Raw genomic sequence first — 20,218 nt, 5'->3', positions numbered from 1 at the left:
TTTGTTTCTTACCTGCCCACTTCCTCTTAATAACACTTTTCTCTGTGTGTTCCAAACATCCTTTTGTGTTTTTTAATATCTATTTTGTACTATTAAGAATATGCTGTAACATAGGAGGAATAATAGAATGAACACCCAGGAATCCATCACACAATTTAAGAAATAAAACATTAACTCTTTCCTGGGCTCTGTTTAGTTCAGTATGGAGAAGAGCAGAACACAGATGGTCAACATTTTGTGGAAAGGCTCCGTCACCCCCCATTCATAGTGGACATGAGTTTCAGAAAGCATGTGTGTTCCCTCTTGCCCGGACGTGTGGGTAATGCTAAGTAGTCTAACAGTTGTGTCCCAGGTGATCCCTAAAGCTGTTTCAAATCATAAAATCTGTGATGTTTTGCAAATTTATATTTTATCATGCTGGGTTTTATGCACAAAAACAAGATGGTTTTCTCTTTGTCATCTCCAACAAAGGCATTTTTCAAAATTCCCTTCCTGTGCCTTATCACTGGCTTTGCCACGCATGGCTTTTGTGTTTGAAAATAGTCTTTGGCTAAATTATAAACGTAAGCATATACTTATGATGTTAGTCTTGCAGAAGTCAGATGTACATGCTATTTTAGCTTATTCCTCAGTGGTAGACTCTAAATGTTTGACCCCTTAGTGGAGTGTCAGAGACCTGACTTGACTTGTCTGTGGCTGCGCTCTAATTTAAAAGCAATCAACCGGGCCTCCCCTGGTGGCGCTGCGGTTGAGTGCTGGGTTGCGAAGCTGCCCGCAGGCTCTGCAGCCCCGGGTTCGATCCCCGGCCGCCAGGCGAGGGTCCCACATGGCGCGCAGACCTCTCCTGCCGCCCACCGCTCCCCTCAGCAGTGTATTTCATCAGTCTGCCTGTTCTGCTCCCCACTCTGGCTCTGGTGAATCCTCTCACCCTCCTGCGCTTCTGACTGTACCCAGTGCTTGTATAAATAAATAAATCTTAAAAAAAAAAAAAAAGTAAAAGCAATCAACCATGCTTGGATAGTGCTTGAAATATTTCTATTATATTCATGGAAAGGATGTCATATTTTATATTTTCAAGAGTACAATTCCTTCAGCATGTTCTTGCCGCCTCCACACGACAGCCTCCTCCTGCTCCGTTTGCTCATGTTGTGCCTTTGCCTGTGGGAACTTGGTGCTCCATGGACATTGTCTTGATGCCACCTTGGGGAACTTAACTTCTGCATGAAACTTGCTTGTGGCCCACCAGCACCTCCTTATCACTGGAGGATGCACTTTTTTCAAAATATCCCCAAGCCCATGGTTTTAAGGATAGGGAGCAGGGAACGAATTGGATAAAGTGCAGGTTTAGTTGAGGTTTTATTTATTTATTTGTTTAGATCTGTTGCCTGGTGAACTTATACTATTTACGAGGTTACTTTGAGTGTGTGTGCTCATGGCTAGGCCAGTTGTGACCCCTTTCTTACTGATTTGAAAAGTAGAAATTGAAGAAAACATTTTGCAGAACATGTGCTGAAAGGCATGTATTTATTCCAAGTGCATAGCAATAAAGAAGTTTTCAAAGAGAAGGAGAAGGCAAACATTATATTTAGATGTGTATTGTTTTAAGTGTTGATTATCTTTTCATTTGGAATGAATGGTACTTCCCCACATGCCATTTACTAGTTGCTAAATGCAAGGAGGATTGATTGTAAAACAAGCTGCGGTAATGCTCAGGATGCCTTGAAGTGAACATGAGCTCAGCTCCTTGATTCTGAGCATGGGAAGTTTTTCTTTGTTGCAGAATTTGTTTTTCTAATAGTCTTATCACAAGCCAAGAGCCTGATGGCTGTCTAGATTTTATTGCTGAATGAGTATCACCACTCGTCACTGGCTTATTCTTTATGATGTTTGTGTTTCCTTTCTCTCCACTGAAAAAAGAAAACATGTCTAAACTTGCTTATCTCTCTGTAGGACAGTCGGCCCAATATGTCAAGACCTCTGATCACTAGATCTCCTGCATCTCCACTGAACAACCAAGGCATTCCTACTCCAGCACAACTCACAAAATCCAATGCGCCCGTCCACATTGACGTGGGCGGCCACATGTACACCAGCAGCCTGGCCACCCTCACCAAATACCCAGAATCCAGGTAATTGACAAAACGGAAAACTCCCACTTAGAACTGACTGCATGTGTTTGATGATCTAACTGTTTTTCCTTTGACCAGCACAGCGGCCGGGCCTTGTTAGGGAAGGGTTAGGACACCAAAGTGTCCAGGTCACCTGCCACTGAGGCTGCTCTTGGATGTGGCCGTAGGTCTTCTACCTGTTGGAGTTTGACCCACAGCTTAATAAGGTCCACATCCGACTGTCCCATGAGAATGGAGATCTAAGATATTTCACTCAAGATCTTCATCTTTCTCAGTGTAGTACAAAAAGGACAGTCATTTCTCCCACTGAGATTTCTATGTCCTCTTCTCCTAAAACATGGTTTCTTATCAAGTCATATAATTCTGTAAAAGATCGCTTGCCCCACCAATTTGTGGAAGAAAAAAAGAACGAGAGAGACTCTTATCAGTGAGATAGTATATTTAGAATAGTATGCAGAAGTCCAGGAAGCTAGGAAAGTCATGTGTAAAAAAAAAAAACGAAAATAGGGAAGGGTGATGGAGCTTGTGAGAGTTCATGCCAGGTAAGTAAATATAGAAGGAAATAGGAAGGGGAGAGTGGCCTACAAATAGATGCTGTACATTTATCATGAGGTGTCCCCTCCCACACGCACCTACCTTTTCTAAGGGAATTCCATGGAAGCCATTCACTTTGTAGCCCTGACGACCCCCAGCCTCTGCATAGATGGGGGGCCTGTGCTCCCTCCTGGGAGGACATTTGTCTTCTCTGGTTGTGTGTGGGTGGGGGAGGAGACATGAGCTCATGTGGGCTGTTGTCAGAAAATGAAAGTGCTTCCCCTCTTGTTTTTGCTCATATGAAATGGAAACACACTGCTTGGGCTTCAAAAGGGCCCGATTGTATCCTGTAAGAATGAGTTACAAAGTATAGACAGCGGGTAGCCTGCAGCCTAACTAGATAGCACTCCATAAACACCCCTGTCATCTGGATAGCTGCCCAAAGACTGGTTTTTTGTTTTTTCCAAATCTCAATCCACAGCCTAACAGTTTCTGAAAGGTGAAGGTTGAGGAGAAAGAGGAATTATTTTCCCTTGATCTTCAGATTTCATTTCTACAACCAAAATGAAGTAATTTCTAAGAAAAAAAAAAAGATGTAAGCCAATTATCAAAAAACTATATGTTCTAAAATGAAATCATCAGATCAATCAGTTATTAGTGTTATGGAGTCCCCGCCTTCGCTAAGTGCACTGTAGTGGCAGCCACAAAATGATGCTAGGTGTTGGCAGTATTTCTCAAGGATATCACTATATAAGGAGCATTTTTTGAAAAATGTCTATATCCATTCCCTCAAATAATCTGCTATAGCAACACCAACAGTGGAAAATTCCTCTTCAGATGAACACTTAATTCTAGATAAAAGTCACACAAAAAGGTTCCAAAAGCAAATCCTCCTCAGCTGAGGCAAAATTCACCAGTCTGATTTTTAAACTCAGATACAGGAGAAACATTAATGATAATACCATTCACGTATGATGTAAGCAGTAGTTTGTCTTCCAGTGTTCCTTGTAGCTGCGTGGGTCTCTTCCTAGTCATATCCCTCTGGGGTTTGGCCTTTGGGATGTTCCTTTGGCCTTTTGGTAAAAGTAGAAAATAGAAGATGAGAGGTTCTGCTTATTCATTTCCCCTGAAAATAATTGGCCAGTTTCACCCTTTTGGTGCTGCTTAGTAAAAGATCTCCAAAATAGTGTCTCATTGGTGGGTCTTCTTCTGGCCACTTTCCGTCGGTGTGGCTGAGGGTCTACTGTTTGTCCTTTGTCATCCACATCCTGAGAGTGCATCACATTCCACAGAGCTCAGCACTCGGTTGGTCCTGCACTGTCTCATGTGGCAGTCACTAGCCACATGCAGCCATGGAGCCTTTGAAATGTGGCCAAATCGGAATGCCCTTGACTTATAAAATATACTTAGCACAAAAAAATGTGAGCTATCTCAGTAATTTTCATATTGATTTCATGTCAGTATGATATGTTTAATAAAATATATTTAAAGTTAGTTTCACCCGTTCTTTTACTTTTTTAATATTGCTGCTAAAAAGCACTTTTTGTTTCCATGGGACAGCTCTGAACGAACCAGATTTTTTAAATCTAATTAAACCTACCCTTCCCCCAGCCTGATACTTGTGTGCAATATAAATTGAATTTCTCTTTCACCAACTTAATTAGAAGAGATGAAATTGTTCCTCTTCCCTTTCCAGTCTTTCTCTACACTTCCTTGTCATCAGGGCCACTCACAGTATCACAGGAGCAAACATCAGAAATAATCTGGTTCATTAGTCCCAGATTTGAATGCTGACACTCCCAGTTTGGCCATTTCTAAACGCCTGTCTTCTCTCGTGTAAAAGAGACACAAATATGTGTCTTCTTGCAAGGTTATTGGGAGGATTAAATGTGATTATGAAAAACATACCATGGCCTGCATCCAGTTTTCTGACACTTCAAGGGGAAACGTATAGTGTACAAACACTGATTTGTTTGCAACAAGTAATTTTAAAAGATACTGTCTTTCTGCAATTTCAAAGATCCTACAAAAAACTTTTATTCCATTATGAAATATTATTGATTTTTTTTCTCTCTTCCTTTCTTTTCCCCCTCTTTTAGGTATAATTGATATATAAGATTGTATTAATTTCAGGTATACAAAATAATGATTTGATAGTTACATGTTACAGAATGATCACCACTATAAGTCAAGTTAACCTTCATCACCAATGCATAGTTCTTTTCTTGGGATGAGATCTTTTAAGATATGCTCTTAGTGGGGCCTCCCTGGTGGCGCAGGGTATTAAGCATCACACTATGAAGCTATCCACAGCCTCTGCAGCACAAGTTCTATCTCCAGCCGGCCAGGGAGAAACCCACATGGTGTAGCAGACCTTTCCTGTCTCGCCTGCTGCTCCCCTCAGCAGTGTGTTTCAGTCAGTCTGCCTGTTCTGTTCCCCACTCTGTCTCTGGTGGATACTCTCACCTCCCTCATCTCTGGCCTGTGTCCCAGCTCTTGTATGTATAAATGGATAAATCTTTAAAAAAAAAAAATTTTTGCTCTTAGTGACTCTCAAATATGCAACACAGTGTTATTCACTAGAGTCACCATGCTTTACATTACATCCCCAGGACTTCTTTATTATATAACTGGAATTTGTATTTGTGACCAATTTACCCATTTCACCCACTGCCTTGGCAATCAATAACCTGTTCTTAGGCTCTATGGGTGTGTTTTTGTTTTTAAATTCCACATATAAGTGAGATTATATTTCATTTAACATAGTGCCCCCAGGGTCTATCCATGTTGTTGCAAATAGCAAGATTTCTTTCTTTTTTTAAGAATAATGTTTCATTGTAGATATATACACCACATTTTCTCTACTGTCCATGCTTAGATGGGCACTGAGGTTACTTCCATATCATGACTATTGTAAGTATTTGTCATGAGGATGAGTATATCTTTTAAGTTAATGTTTTCATTTCCTTCAGATAAAGACCCAGAAATGGAATTGCTGGGTCATCTGGTGGTTCTATTTTTAACATTTTGAGGAACTTTTATGCAGTTTGCCGTAGTGACTGAACAATTTATATTCTCACCAGCATTGTGTCCACATCCTCCCCAACACTTGTTATTTGTTTATTTTTGTTTCCTTTTTTTTATAATAGCCATAATCACAGCTGTGAAGTAATATCTCATTGTTGTGGCATTGATTTACATTTCCCTGATGTGAGTGATGCACTTTCTCCTATACCTGTTGATTAGATGCCTCTCAGAAAATGTCTATTCAGATATGCCCATTTTTTAATAGTTGTTTTATTTCTTGGGGTTTTTTTTTGGGGGGGGGGATTCTTCATATATTTTGGAATGATTTTTATTCTGTCTATTTAACCTGCCCTCTTGACTCAAGACCATCTTTAGAATATTGTTCCCAGAAGTGTTACCATGGCCCACCCAGCAGAACCTTGGAGGCACCTGGGAAGCATTAAAAGGCCATGCAATGCCCTGCCCCAGACCAATAAAATAGGAATTTCTGTAATTTCCCTAAGATCTTGACCATCTGGCTTCGAACAACACTGAGATGTAGGGCACACCCAGCGAATATAGGCCTCTTCCTCTATGAATATTTCATGCTACACCATGATGGTAATTCAACAAAAGAAAATACCTTCTTATCTTCATTTCTTTCGTTACCAGAGTTCCCAGGTACTTTCTTTTGGGTTGTAAACCCTGATCAGGAATTCAATAAGCAAGTTGACTTTTGTATCTTATAAGAAGGTTAATCATCTGCACGGTTTTTCACTTCTACCGTGAGACCTTTTTTAGCCAAAGGGCCTGAAGTTTTCAAATTAATTGAAGTATAGCATGTGTCAGCAGTGGGCACTGTCTCTACCAATGTTTTGTATAAGATGCAAAACGGCTCTTTGGACGTATTTATGAGACAAGAACTGATTTCACACCATCTCAGTGATAAACACTGCTCCCTTCCAGAGAAGTCTGCCTATTTCTAAAAAATTGTAAGTCCTAGACACCTGGAAGGGAAGTGGGGCTTGTACTCCTACCCTGAGAATCTTAGGACGGACATGATTATACCTGATTGAAAAATCCATAGTGCCTATTATTAACGTCATTAATAAAAAAAAAAAAAAACCTAAGTATCTAAATAATTTGTTAGAGTAATTTAGATTGGTATCAAATTACATGGCCTCTTTAAAATCTCCTTCTGTTGGCACTCTGAAATATCTTAATCATGTGTGTTTGATATTAAAGAAATACTCTGTGACTGAAGACACCAATCTGAGTTTAAAGTTAGGACTATTTCACTTGCTGTCAGGGCTAACAAAAACAATAGAAACTATAGTGATTATAGTTATTCAGACATGGACTTTTGAAAACCAGGATGTGGTCTAGTATTGCTAATTAACCAAACCTATCAGGTGGTATTAAGGCCAGGGTCTTAGCTGAAAGAGCTGACTGTCAGCCAGTGACCTAGAGGTGAAAGACAAGATCTCATGTTACAATCCCCTGAGCCATCTGATCTGACTGATCGACCTAGCTTTTGTGTATTTTAAATCCAGTACATGCGTTAACTCCCACATAAGTAGATTATGCTAAATTGGTCTCTCCTAAATAGTAGCAGAGTTACTAAGCACACTGGCAAATGTAGGTAATTGCAAAACTCAAGACACTCCGCTTTCAGCCTTGGAGTTGACACCCAGGGCCACCCAAGGGGTGTGTGTATTTGGAGCTTTAGAATGGAGATGCCAAGGATGCGTGCTTTGCCAGGAGAGATCCAGCTGCTGGCGTGCTTTCACTCTCCGATATGTTGGCCATTACTGAATGTTTTTTGTGGGGCTACACTAAAAGGAAATTTGGATGACTGCAATATTAAGGGATTTGTGCACACACTCTGAGGATGATTGAATTCTTAACGGTTGGATTTTCATGTAATTGTTGTGTCTGTTTGGGAAGTTTTCTGATGTCTTGCATGAAGGTTGGGATTCTTTGCTGTGACTATATGAATCCACAGTTCCCAAGGAAGCACCACAGACATGGGTCCAGTGTCACCATATGGGCCTGTGTTACAGGAGCTCAATAAAAAAGCAAAAAAATAACTATTGCAAACAATTCATGGACTTTCTTTTAGTATTGTTGCATGGCATGAAATAGAAAGCTTTTTAGTATATAACTTGTTCCTAAGATGAGCATGATTTGTAATTCAGTGTCTATCATGTAAAGTCACAGAATAGGTTATTGGGGGGTTTTAGGTGAGTCAGTGTCAACTTTAAATATGTAATCTCAGCACCAGTGGAAAGAAAGAGCATATTCCTGCAGTTGGGAAAAGGTCTGTGGAAATGGATGAAATGGTGAACAGTTTTAATTAGTTAATTTGTTGGTTTATTTAAAAAAAAAAAAGTAGTTTACTGAGATTTAAAAGGAAAGAAAAGCACCTGGCAAATGAAAAATCGAAAGTTTCTCCAGGGTAACAGGGAAAGCTTCTTCCTCTTTGTCTCTTCTTTTCATCTTACAATATTACTTTTCAAAAATCACTCCTCAGTTACATAGGCAAAGAGTAAAAGATACCAGCTTCAAAAGACTTTTTTTTAACCAGCAAAGCTGGAGTTTCTGTTTAGTGTTGAAAAGTCAGTCTTTTCTGTACATAATTTATGCTACACTCCTGGTGAATTCAGCACACTTCCTCTGCTATTCCTGAACAAATCAGGCCTACCTTTTAAAGTTTTCTGACTCATAAAGGCTTGTCATAGAGCATAATGCAAAGAAAATTGCAATCACGCTAAAGGGCCTGTGATTTTCCCTGTCATGACCTTTCATTCAACCAGCATTTACCCTGTGCCCCCCCCTCAGCTAGGGCACACACAGGCCAACAAGTTCTTGCATGCCTAGTTTACATGGGGGAGGGGACAATAAACAAGTAAATAATCAAGGAACAATATGGGAGTTAGTAACAAGTGACATAATAGGGCCTCCCCCCCCCCCCCCCCTGGTGGCGCAGCGGGTTGAACGCCCGTGCTGTGAAGCTGTCTGTAGCCTCAGCAGTGCGGGTTCCGTACCAGCCAGCCGGCGAGAATCCCACATGGTGCCTCAGACCTCTCCTGTCCTGCCCACTGCTCCCCTCAGCAGTGTATTTCTGTCGCCTGCCTGTTCTGCTCCCTGCTCTGTCTCTGATGAATCCTCTCACCCTCCCATGCCTCTGGCCTGTACCCCAACTCTTGTATAAAAATAAGTAAATCTTTAAAAAAAAAAAAAGTGATGTAATAGAATAAATAGGCCCACTCTGGGATGGAGTTTGCCCTCTGTGAAGTCTAAAGGTAATCTAGTTCTTATGTTTTGTGTTGCTTTGAATAATCACCTTTATTCATCTGCATTTTCGAGACAAAGTCCAGTTTGTTTTTAGTTTAGATTTATAAGTACATTTTGCCACTTAGGCATCACAAATCACCCTGATCTATGATCAGTTGCCTATTCCCAGATCTGTTACTCAGCTCCTGTTAGCTCATGTGTGGGGAATATACACGTTTGCCTTTCATTTTGGTGGCAGGGAATGACAGAGGAAGCCGACTCTGGGCCATAGATGTGAAACAGCCCAGTGCCAGAGCCTCTTTAGGCCATCTTGCTAGTTACATTGACTATGATGTTTTCTTTAATTTTGCATTTTGTTGGTCATTAAGGTTATATTTAGATATCATCAAAGTGAAGAATTAAAAGATGCTGAAGTAAATATGCAAAGCCCTTTGGAGGCAAATAATAAGGCTTATCCGGGGCCTCCCTGGTGGCACAAGGGGTTAAGACGCAGCCTATGAAGCATGAGTTTGATCCCCCGCCAGAGAGGAGACATACATGGTGCAGCAGACATCTCCTGACTCGCCCGCTGCTCCCCTCAGCAGTGTATTTCAGTCAGTCTGCCTATTCTGTTCTCTACTCTGTCTCTGATGAATCCTTTCACCCCTGCACCTCTGTCCTGCACCCCAGTTCTTGTATGCATAAATAAATCTTAAAAAATAATTAGGCTTGTCCCTTAGCCCCCCTCCTCACTGAGACCAGGGAGAGGGGCAGGCCACACCGCCACTGCAGGTCTCTGCTGGCACTTTCAGTGACTAAGCAGTGATGGAGGTGGGAGGCGTAACACTGAGTATCCAGCTTGAAGCAACTTCCGGTAAAGCTGTGGGTTATGGTCTTCCTTTTATTAGCTTGTAAGAACTCAACCTCAGCTTAAATAGAAACCCTCTCCCTGGAAAGCTATTTCTTACTGAGTTTTCATCTTTGTCAACTTGGTACACAGTATTGCACCTGCCATGGACACTCAAAATCTTGTTTAATAAGTGAATTAATAGTTGGTTAAAATATTGCAGAACACAGAGGTCAGAATCTCAGAACAATGAAGGGCAAGTTGAGTAAAGCTGTCAAACTTGAAGTTCAAAGGCTGAACTGGGTTCACTTACCTCACTTACCTCATTGAATGTGCCACCGTAACCTTCTAGGAAGAGGCTGTTTTTCGCCCAGTTTACAGATGACAGCACTGAAACTGAGAGGTTAAATGATGTGTTCAGTCTTATTTAACAAACAGAAGACCCAGGATTCCAACTCTCACTCTGACTCCAGGCCCCTTACTTTCTTCTTCTCTTTTATAGCTACAGTGGCAAGCCCATAGTCTGGAAGGCAGGTAGGCCAGCAAGCCTCCCAGCCCCCAACAAATCTTTATACATTTTCTCTCAGCTCTCTCTGGCATTCTCTTGCAGTCTCGCCTCCTTTTTTTTTTTTTTAAAGATTTAATTATTTATGCATACAAGAACTGGGGTACAGGCCAGAGGTACAGGGGGTGAAAGGATTTGCCAGAGACAGAGTGGGGAACAGAACAGGTAGATATACTGAAATACACTGCTGAGGGGAGCAACGGGCAAGACAGGAGAGGTCTGCTGCGCCATGTAGGTGTCTCCCTGGCCAGCCAGGGATAGAACTCATGCTGCAGAGGCTGTGGATAGCCTTCATAGTGCTGTGCTTAACCCCTTGCGCCACCAGGGAGGCCTGGTCTCACCTCTTCTGTAGTCACTTGTCCTCTCGTAGCTCTCGTCTGTTCTAAGTGACACTACCCTTATAGCCCTGGTTCTAGGCTCATGTGTGCACACTTACACATGCCCACACCCATACTCCAGGAGTCCACCATCAGGCACACATGCCCTGTGCCCACACTCCCAAGCTCCTCCTGCATTAGCACAATCAAGGCCATAGGAAGTAGTCACAGACGCCAATGATGTAAAAAGCCTGATCAACTTCACTTACCCTGCAATAACCATGCTTCTCAACCCTAGGGGTGGTGCAAGGGGTTAGGACACAGTCTATGAAGCTTTCCGCAGCCACTGCAGCATGAGTTCAATCCCTGGCTAGGGAACTATCCACATGGCGCAGCAGACCTCTCCTGTCTTGCCCACTGCTCCCCTCAGCAGTGTATTTCAGTCTGCCTGCCTTTTCTGTTCCCCACTCTGTCTTTGGTGAATTCTCTCACCCTCCCACACCTCTGGCTTGTACCCCAGTTCTTATCTGCATAAATAAATCTTTAAAAAAAAAAAAAGCCAGCCCCGATGGCCAAGATTTGAGTGTATTGTTCTGGGACAGGCACTGGGCATGGGATTATTTTTATGTTTCCTGTGTCCAACTGTGCAGTATGCCATCCATCTCACCACCTTTTGGGATTCTGTTTTAAAAGTGGTCTTGGGCCTCCCTGGTGGCGCAGTGGTTAAGCTCTAGGCTGCGAAGCTGCCCGCAGCCTCTGCAGTGCCAGTTTGATCCCCGGCCGCCGGCGAGGGTCCCACATGGAGTGAAAGACCTCTTCTGCCACGTCTGCTGCTCCCCTCAGCAGTGTATTTCGTCAGTCTGCCTGTTCTGCTCCCCGCTCTGGCTCTGGTGAATTCTCTCACCCTCCCGCACTTCTGACTGTACCTAGTGCTTGTATAAATAAATAAATAAATAAATAAATAAATAAATAAATAAATAAATAAATAAATCTTTTTTAAAAAAAATCCTCTGGGAACCAGCAGTGTTACAGACACACCTCCATGAAGGGGAGGTGCCAAAAAATAATAAATAAATAAACAAACAAACAAACAAATAAATAAATAAATGAAAGTGGTCTTTTTTTTTTAAGATTTATTTATACATACAAGATTTAAAGATTTAAAAATCTTTAAAAAAAAAAAAACAGGCAAAAAAAATCTCATTTAAAAAAAAAAAAAATCCAGAGACACCATGTTAGGCTGGGCAGTGAAACTTTTTCTTACTTCCAGGGAGTACTTTTGTTCAGGCCCCAGTGTCTTGTGTACAGTGTTGGCCTGCAGTAACAGACAGCGTTAGCCTTGGATCAAATACCGTGCCACTTGTTGTTGGCTGTTTATTTGTTCCTGTGAAGAGAAAATCATTAGTAAAGTAGTCAGTAACTGGCTTTGCCACTAACCCATGGAGCCAGAGGAATGCCACACTGGACGACACCTGGATACCAGGGCTCATCAAGTGGAGGGGTCTAGACCCATAGGTGCATTGTCACCCCCTTCTTGCTGGGCTGTGCCCTTCCTGACCCAAGAGTATCCCACCAATTCAGCAAATTTTCTCATGGTTCACACCTTCTACATAACACATATATGTGGGAATGTGTGTGCAGACACCCACACCTATCCAAACATTTTGAAAGCATTCATTTCTACGACATGCCTTCTAAACCTATGCCCTAGGTTTTTATTTTTTTTTTAAAGATTTATTTATTTATTTATTTATACAAGCACTGGGTACAATCAGAAGTGCAGGAGGGTGAGAGAATTCACCAGAGCCAGAGCAGGGAGCAGAACAGGCAGAAGGACCAAAGTACACTGCTGAGGGGAGCAGCAGGCGGCAGGAGAGGTCTGCGCACCATGTGGGACCCTCCTCCGGTGGCTGGGGAGCAGCCGGGGATCAAACCAGCCCTGCAGAGGCTGCAGGCAGATTCGCAACCCAGCGCTCAACCGCTGCACCACCGGGGAGGCCCTGCCCTAGGTTTTTAAACAAGTAATAGCTCCACCTGTAGTCTTCAGAGCCTTTTATCTTGTGCCTGCCACAGAGCAAATGCTTGATAAATATTTGTTGACTGTCAAATGAATTTTGCTTAATGTTTCTCTCTGTGACCTGGAGCAACTCAGCCACCACAGGGCTGCTGTACCATGAAGGTCAAACACTTTGAATCATCAGGTGCTAATGACAGGCTTAATCCTACCTCTGCACAGCACAGATTTACATCCTTTTTTCTTCTTGGCAGAGCCCAGAAAGGGATTTTTCTAGTCCGGTTACTCTGAAGCAAAGGAGTAAGGAGAAGACCCTAAATCAGCCCAGACACCAAGGAGGCAGATTAATAGAAGGATGACACCTGCCCTCAGAATGCTTACCTCCAATTGATACCTCCTCCCCCAACCCCCTTTGTCTTGAGATGCTTGGGAGAAATGCAGATTCCTGGGCTCAACCTGCCTATTACTAAATCTGTATCTTAGGATATGAGGGAAATACTCAGCTTCATCAGCACCCAGGTGCTTCACTTGCATCTCAGAGTTTGGACGCCTATCTGTAGAGCAGAAGGGCCAAGCAAATGTACCAGCATGCAAAGTGCAGTGGGAACTTCAAGGGTGTGGCTGGAGACAGGTTGTTAAAGTGGGATTTTTCTTAGAGATTCAGGCTTGATTCTAATCATTTGGGACAATGTACTGGCTGGATTCATTTTGATCTGTCATAATAAAAGTGTCATTGAGCAATTCCAAGATCATTCCTGCTGTATTTTTTGTCATATTTCATGTTTCCCCTCATCCTTCACGAAAGTACTTTTATAATAAACTGTTCCATATACTTGTTTGAAAAGTTAATTAGTAGATATTTTATGGAAGATTCCAGTCACTTCTTACAAGGTTAATATGTGAATAATAAGCTCCACTTTACTGGGTAATAGAGAACAATTCTATTAAAGGGGCTTCAAATGGACAATGCTGCTTCATGCAGTGCCGCTCAAAATGCTCATGTGACTTTGGCTCCTCAAACCCGTAATTTCTTCAGTTACTTACCTCTGACTTGGGTTGAGCGTTTCATTTGAAAGTGTGTTTTGGCCACATAGAGTTTTATGTGCAGGAATATGGCACCCACAGTGTTATTTCTGTATACACTGTTTTGCTCTGATATCACCTTCTCAGGTCACTGTGGTCTACTTCTCGTGGATATGAAGTCTCCATGTATCAGAAAGGAAATATCCCACTTTAAGACAGTGAGGTGTCCATGCTGTGTGTATTCTTGGCTAAAATGAAACTGTGCAAGTTACTCTCAAGTTCGGAGAGTCTTTTTCTGAAGCTCATCTGGAAAATGAACTTTCCTCCCTATTCACAGCTACACATATGATGTTATAGTTTTCGTTTAAATTTGGAGGACTTAAAAAAATAATACTCAAAATGCACACTGAAAGGTACCTTCTGGGTTCACTGAACACACAAATGCCCTTTGCTGAGACCTGAGGTGTGTTATTAGAAGGGTTCAGTTCACTTTGTCTGCCAAATAGTTCAGTCTATTATCATTACATAAATAATCCTCCAAATGCCAGTTATTTTCATAAGAAATGCAGAATTTATAGCCTCAAAGAGAGAACAGTCAATATTCTACCTCTGAACAATCATTATCGGGCTCCTGGAAATACAAAAACAGTTCATCCACAAAGCTGCGTGCTGAAATGGGTACAAAATGCTTTACATGGCGGACTTTTGAATATGCCCAGGGTGCTCCCAGTGGGAGGATGAGGGAGTGTGAGAAGTGGAGGGGGAGGAGAAGTCAGATGTACAAGGTGCATATTTCACAAGTGCATATTCCCAAGGCAGACACCCAGAAGATCCAATCTAGTGGCAATCATATTTGCAGAAGAAAACATAAAATTCCATGTTTCATTCCCACAATTAAATTAGCTCTTTACTGGACTGTCTGAATCTAATCAAGATACAGTGTCAGTGGAAATGTCTGTCCCTGGATGGTGGCTGCCTGCTGCTGCATAAACACCATGTGTTGCTTTGCTTAGTTACGCATCGCTGTTTATCATTTTTGGTGGTAATGATTATTTTTACTCTTGTGCAGCTTTTCTGATAGTGTTTTCCATATTCAGAAAATAAGTTACAACTATGCCTAATAGCTAACCACCACTTTCAAACAGTAGCAAACCTTGCCAGGCTGAGAGGGCTTCATAACTGAAAGGTGAATTTGAGCTCGCCCAGACTTGTTCCTGTGATTTGAGCTGAACGTATTCCAGAACTCCCACCCAACCTCATTAGGCTTGGCGAGGCCCTTGCCATCCCTCTGAAAAATTGAGCTGAGAAAAAAAATAATAAAACCTAGAAGGCCCTGGAGGCTTTAAAGCTTACCTAAAAAATGAAAAGTCTTCTGTCTCAAAGTGTGCAGTCAACATAAAAGAAAAAAAGACAGGTCTTTTAAATGTAACCTACTGATCCATAATCTTAGGATCCCAAGGGAAGCACTTCATCAGAACATCATCATCTTGATGATACAGGGTAGAGGAAACAGGATGGCACGAAGGATGGAATTTAAAGAAAATTGTTGGACACATTTAAATGGACTGAAACAAAGGTTCTAACAACTAAGCAAACCAAAGAATCATGTTAAATGTAAATAACGCCATTCTTCACCACGGTCATTATCTATGATGGTTAGAGAAACCCAGCAGTAACGGTGAGGTTTGTATTTCCAAGTACATGTCCTGTCAGGCCCTTGTGGTCCCATCTGTGATCCTTCATGCAAATTTTAAAACCGGGCAAAAGTATTTATTTGAAAAATGGGTTTTGGCTTTTCTGCATTTGTCACCTAGGACTTCCAAATGGAAATTCTAGAAACAAGCACGGGACACACAGGTATCACATGGCTACTAAAACTTGTCAGCTTCTGTGTAGGCTCATCTGAAAGAAAGAGAAAAAATGAGAACTTCTCATTCCAGGAAATGTTTCTTTCTTTGTGTTTTGCAGGTTGGGACTTGGTTCTGTTTGGTTGGAAGGGATAGGGAGAACTAGCGATAAAAACTCCTACAGCCCAGTGTGTCTATGGACCGGCCTGGTGCCGCTGGGGAAATTCCTGAACTATGATAAGCCCAGCCTGAGCCCCAGAAGATGGTTACACAATTCACACACTACAACAGCGCGTTGTCGGCCCCGGCGCAGCCAAGGGCAGAACGCTGTCAGCGGCCTGGTTCATTACTTCCCAACCACACACACCCGAGAATGTTGTCTTTGAATCATGAGCTGATACAAACTTAATATTTTTCACATGTCATTTTGATTTGGTGATTGTTTAAATAACCTTGCAACATAAATTAGAAATTGTAAGCTTCTCAGGGAAGAAATCTAAGGAGGCACATCGTCCATTGTGATTTGAAGAAGCAGTTAGGCATTTCTTTAAACAAAAAGACTGGTGTGGGCGGTTTCTATATACTCTGAAATATTTGTACTTTTGAATTTCCGTAAATATGTCACCCAACTTTTAGCCTTTCTCTCGTCTAAGGAGGGGTCGTTCACAGTCCTCAGGCTAAATCTCCTCCCTTTGGCGTTGTCATCTTAAAGCCTAGTTTCTGAATTTGTTTTTAAGTTTCCGAGTCACTGTTAAGTCATACCATGAGAGAATAATTCATTCCTTTTCATTCATCCAGCCGCCTTGCTATATAAACACCTTTCAATTATTTGAATGATGCCTGTTGCTGTTGTAAGACCCTTGAATGTCAGAAGTTGTGTATGTGTGTGGAGGAGCAGAAAAGGGGTACAAAGGAGGCAGAATAGATTATGTCTTTCATACATCTGTTAGGCTTTCAAAAAGCATATAGCTAGTCTCTAGGTAAATCGTGTTTTCCTTGCTCCTCCTTTTTTTTTTTTTATTAAGCACTATGTTAAGTCCGATTTTTTTTACTTACAGGTACTAAGCAAAAGATTTAAATACATCATTGTAAGCTGCTGTTTTGCTGGCCCCATTAGAAGTGGGAAAATGTTAATTGAAAATAGAAACAGCTGGCTCTGAATAGTGCTCCCCTAGTGTCATTTAATTAATAAGATGCTTCTATTTGAAGTGACTACAATGACGTATTATAAGCTGATTCCAACAGTCTGGAGTAGTAAGACACCAAAGGAAATGGGACAGGTTCCATCCCCTGTCCTTGTCACGGATAATCATAACAAGTACAGTAGACAGAGTAGGGCTGCTGGGAGAGCACAGTCACAGGGGTGAGGGCTGAGAGTTCCTTCCACTTAAGAGACGGGGAACATACCTGGAAGGATCAGGAGTGGCTGTCATTTGGGAAGTACTAGATCGATAGGCTGTTAACACTCAGGAGTCCAGGAATAAAAGTAGTCCTTCAAAAACAGATCCGATTCAGTGAGAACACATGCAGATGAGTTTTCTGTGTAGTTAGAAACAAGGCAACTAGAGCAGAACTGCAAGAAGAATGGCTGTGCGAGGTGCCAAATCGGGAAAGAGCTGGGAGTGCTGAGACAGACGGACACTGGGTCGGGCTGCACTGACAATGGGGTGTCCTGCACCCTTCAGGGAAAAGGCTGCCTAGAGCAGCAACCCTCAGCAAGTTACTCCAGGCTCTCTCACTCGGTTTCTTCATCAGTAATTGCAAAATATAATTTGTATTTACAGAGTTGTTGTGAGGTTTAAATCAGATGATCCATAAAGTTTTAGTAGTGTGCCTAACACAAATTCTAAAAAAACATCAACTATTATATTTTTTCTCAGAATAGTGATCATTGTAAAATGGAAAACATTCTAGATTTGTAAATCAAGAGAAAAAAGGAGTGTGCAAAATACCTCCAAATATAGAACAGACTGTTGGGGACGCAGGGGGGTGGGCAGCTCGTGTGCACATGTGCATGCTTGTTGGCTTGAGAAGACCTAAACAGAAACTGCTTGGTCTGAAAATAACCAGCGTCAACGTGGGCTCCCAAAAGGTTACGATGATCTGATCCTAGATTCATCTTAGGCAAATTGTCATTTGTCTTAGAAATCATTTTTTTAACGATTTTATTTATTTTTGAGTAGAACTGGGGTGCCGGCCAGAGGTACAGGGGGTGAGAGGATTCACCAGATACGGAGTGGGGAACAGAACAGGCAGATTGACAGAAATACACTGCTAAGGGGAGCAGCAGGCGAGACAGGAAAAGTCTGCTGCGCCATGTGGGTAGCTCCCTGGCTGGGATCGAACTCAGGCCATCGTGGTGGGCCTTTAAGGTGGTAGTGCTGAGACTTAACCCCTTGGCCCCAGAGAGGCCCCTAGAAATTTTTAACACACACCTGCTCAAGCCTAAGAGTAGAGCCAGCTGATCTTAAAAGTTTTCTTTCAATTCAGGTTACACAACAGGATTTTATATTCAGTCAGAATCCTGTCTCAGGGTAGCACACATTCTCCGAAGAATGAAAATCTGTCAGCATTTACCGAGCACATGCCTGGCAGACACAGCCCTGTACCAGGGGGCAGAGCGACCCCGGACATGAAGGGCATGACTCCGAGCCTGCACTGTGGTCCAACAGCCGCTTGTGAAGTTTGGCCTCATGGTCACCTAGCCAGCTGCAGTGTCCTGGCCTGGAAGAGGGATGTGATAATATCTCCCTAGTACTTATAAAGGCCCAGTACCATTCCCTGCATGTAGTGAACACAGTAAATGTAGTTCTTACCTAATATCAATTTAGTCATCTTAATTCTTTGTACTGGGTATTAACCCATTTCTCAGATGAGGCCATCAAAATTCAAACTGATTTTGTGTTAACGATACTAAAGCTAGAATTCAAACCCATGTCTGAGAGTTTTAGAGCTCAGTGTGTCAGGAGCTCCTGAGACAATACTAAAAACACCAGGTCCGAGGTCTTGTAAAGGTCAGTGCTTTGAGAGACATGTTCTCATGTCTCCACCTCACCGTCATGTCCTTTTTTTTTTTTTTAATGCCTCTGTAACTTTGTCTGAAATCCCTTCTCCAAGCCTCAGTGCCCTTTTCCTTATGCCTAGTAATCCTTAAAATACTGCACAGGCATTGCCTCCTCCAGGAAGCTTTCCCAGCCTGCCCTTACTTGCCCTGTCGTGGTAGCCCTGGGACAGTACCATCCACATTTTAAGCAGCCCAACAAAACACCAAGAACTTGGTAGGCTTTCAATAAATACAAAGAAATAAAAAAAATAAATAAACTAATTTGTTTATGTATTTTCTGCTGTTTTTCTGAATCAGTTTAATTATAATAATACATTTTCATATGTAATCCTCCCAAGTAAAGTTTTTCTAGCCGAAGAGCTGTGGGGAGGACTCCTAAGATTCCTGGAGGATTAGCAGTGCCCTGGGAGGCCTTGAGCTAGGCCTGGGCCATCATTTTGTCGCCAGTGACAATTCTTTTTTTTTTTTAAGTGTTTTTTTGTTGTTTTTATTTATTTATTTATTTATACAAGCACTGGTTACAGTCAGAAGCGCGGGAGGGTGAGAGGATTCACCAGAGCCAGAGTGGGGAGCAGAGCAGGCAGACTGACGAAACACACTGCTGAGGGGCGCAGCGGGCGCGGCAGGAGAGATCTGCGCATCATGTGGGACCCTCACCAGCAGCTGGGGATTGAACCGGCGCTGCAGAGGCTGTGGGCAGCTTCGCAGCCTAGCGCTCAACCGCTGCGCCACCGCAGAGGCCCACCAGTGACAATTCTTTAAGATGAGTCCTTGGTTGTTGTTGATCTTATATTTTAAATTTGCCTTCCATTCCCTGCTTTCCTCAGTTCTGTGTATCATTTAAGAAAATGATGCTGCCTCAGGGAACAGGTACTGGAAACATTACTTCCCCATAAGTAGATATAATTTGTTTTGTTTGTACTAAGAAGGTATTTTCTCTCCTAAATTACTTCTGTCCATTTCTATAACAAGCTTTGAATTAAGTTTTATCTGTGTTCATGAAAAAGAGACAACATTTCTCAAGTGTGGAAACCATATAGAACCAGAGTTTTTCCTAGGATTTTTAAAAAGTTACAAAATTTGAAGCAAATTAAATGCTATTTATAATAATTTAGATTTCTAAAACATTAAGTTGATGGGTGATTTTTTCAATTATAATGATGTACAGCATAGAATTCCCTTTTTCAAAAAGGAAAGAAAAGCTTTTTGATATGAACATTTTAAAATAGATGCAAAAATAAGGAGAATACAGTTGAACTCCTATGTTTCAGAAAGTTCCAGATATCGACCTAGCATCTTTCTTCCCCTCACCCACTCTGTTGCCATCCTCTCTCATCTCATCAGAGTGCTGTCTGCTCCGTCCATGTCTCCTTTCTTCCCACATGCCACCTGCAATGACAATTCTCCACACACCTCTTCATTTGTGCAGCTTCACACACACACGCAGCTGCACATACACAAACACGCATACTATCACCCACCCTCTCCCCCTTTTGCTGCCTTTTTTAGTTTCAAATATTAGGAAAGAAACTTGGACTCTACTCATTTGAGTTAGTAGACACTGAAAAGTATGAAGCTACAAGTGCTTCTGAAGAC

The 20,218-nt window shown here is 42.0% G+C and overlaps 1 protein-coding gene across 1 annotated transcript in view; it reads left to right on the top strand.

Moving 5' to 3' along the window:
* Positions 1–1,965: 1,965 nt before the first annotated feature.
* KCTD1 (potassium channel tetramerization domain containing 1) overlaps positions 1,966–20,218 on the top strand; it is a gene marked incomplete at both ends in the record, with an annotated part of 45,223 nt that continues 26,970 nt past the window's right edge. Inside the window, one exon of the mRNA XM_084252797.1 lies at positions 1,966–2,129. Coding sequence (XP_084108923.1) covers positions 1,966–2,129 — 164 coding nt within the window. The remainder of the gene's footprint in view (positions 2,130–20,218) is intronic.

Source organism: Talpa europaea (genome assembly GCF_964194135.1).
Source record: "Talpa europaea genome assembly, chromosome: 13".
NCBI classification, from domain to species: Eukaryota; Metazoa; Chordata; class Mammalia; order Eulipotyphla; family Talpidae; genus Talpa; species Talpa europaea.
This window is presented reverse-complemented; position numbering and strand designations above follow the sequence as displayed.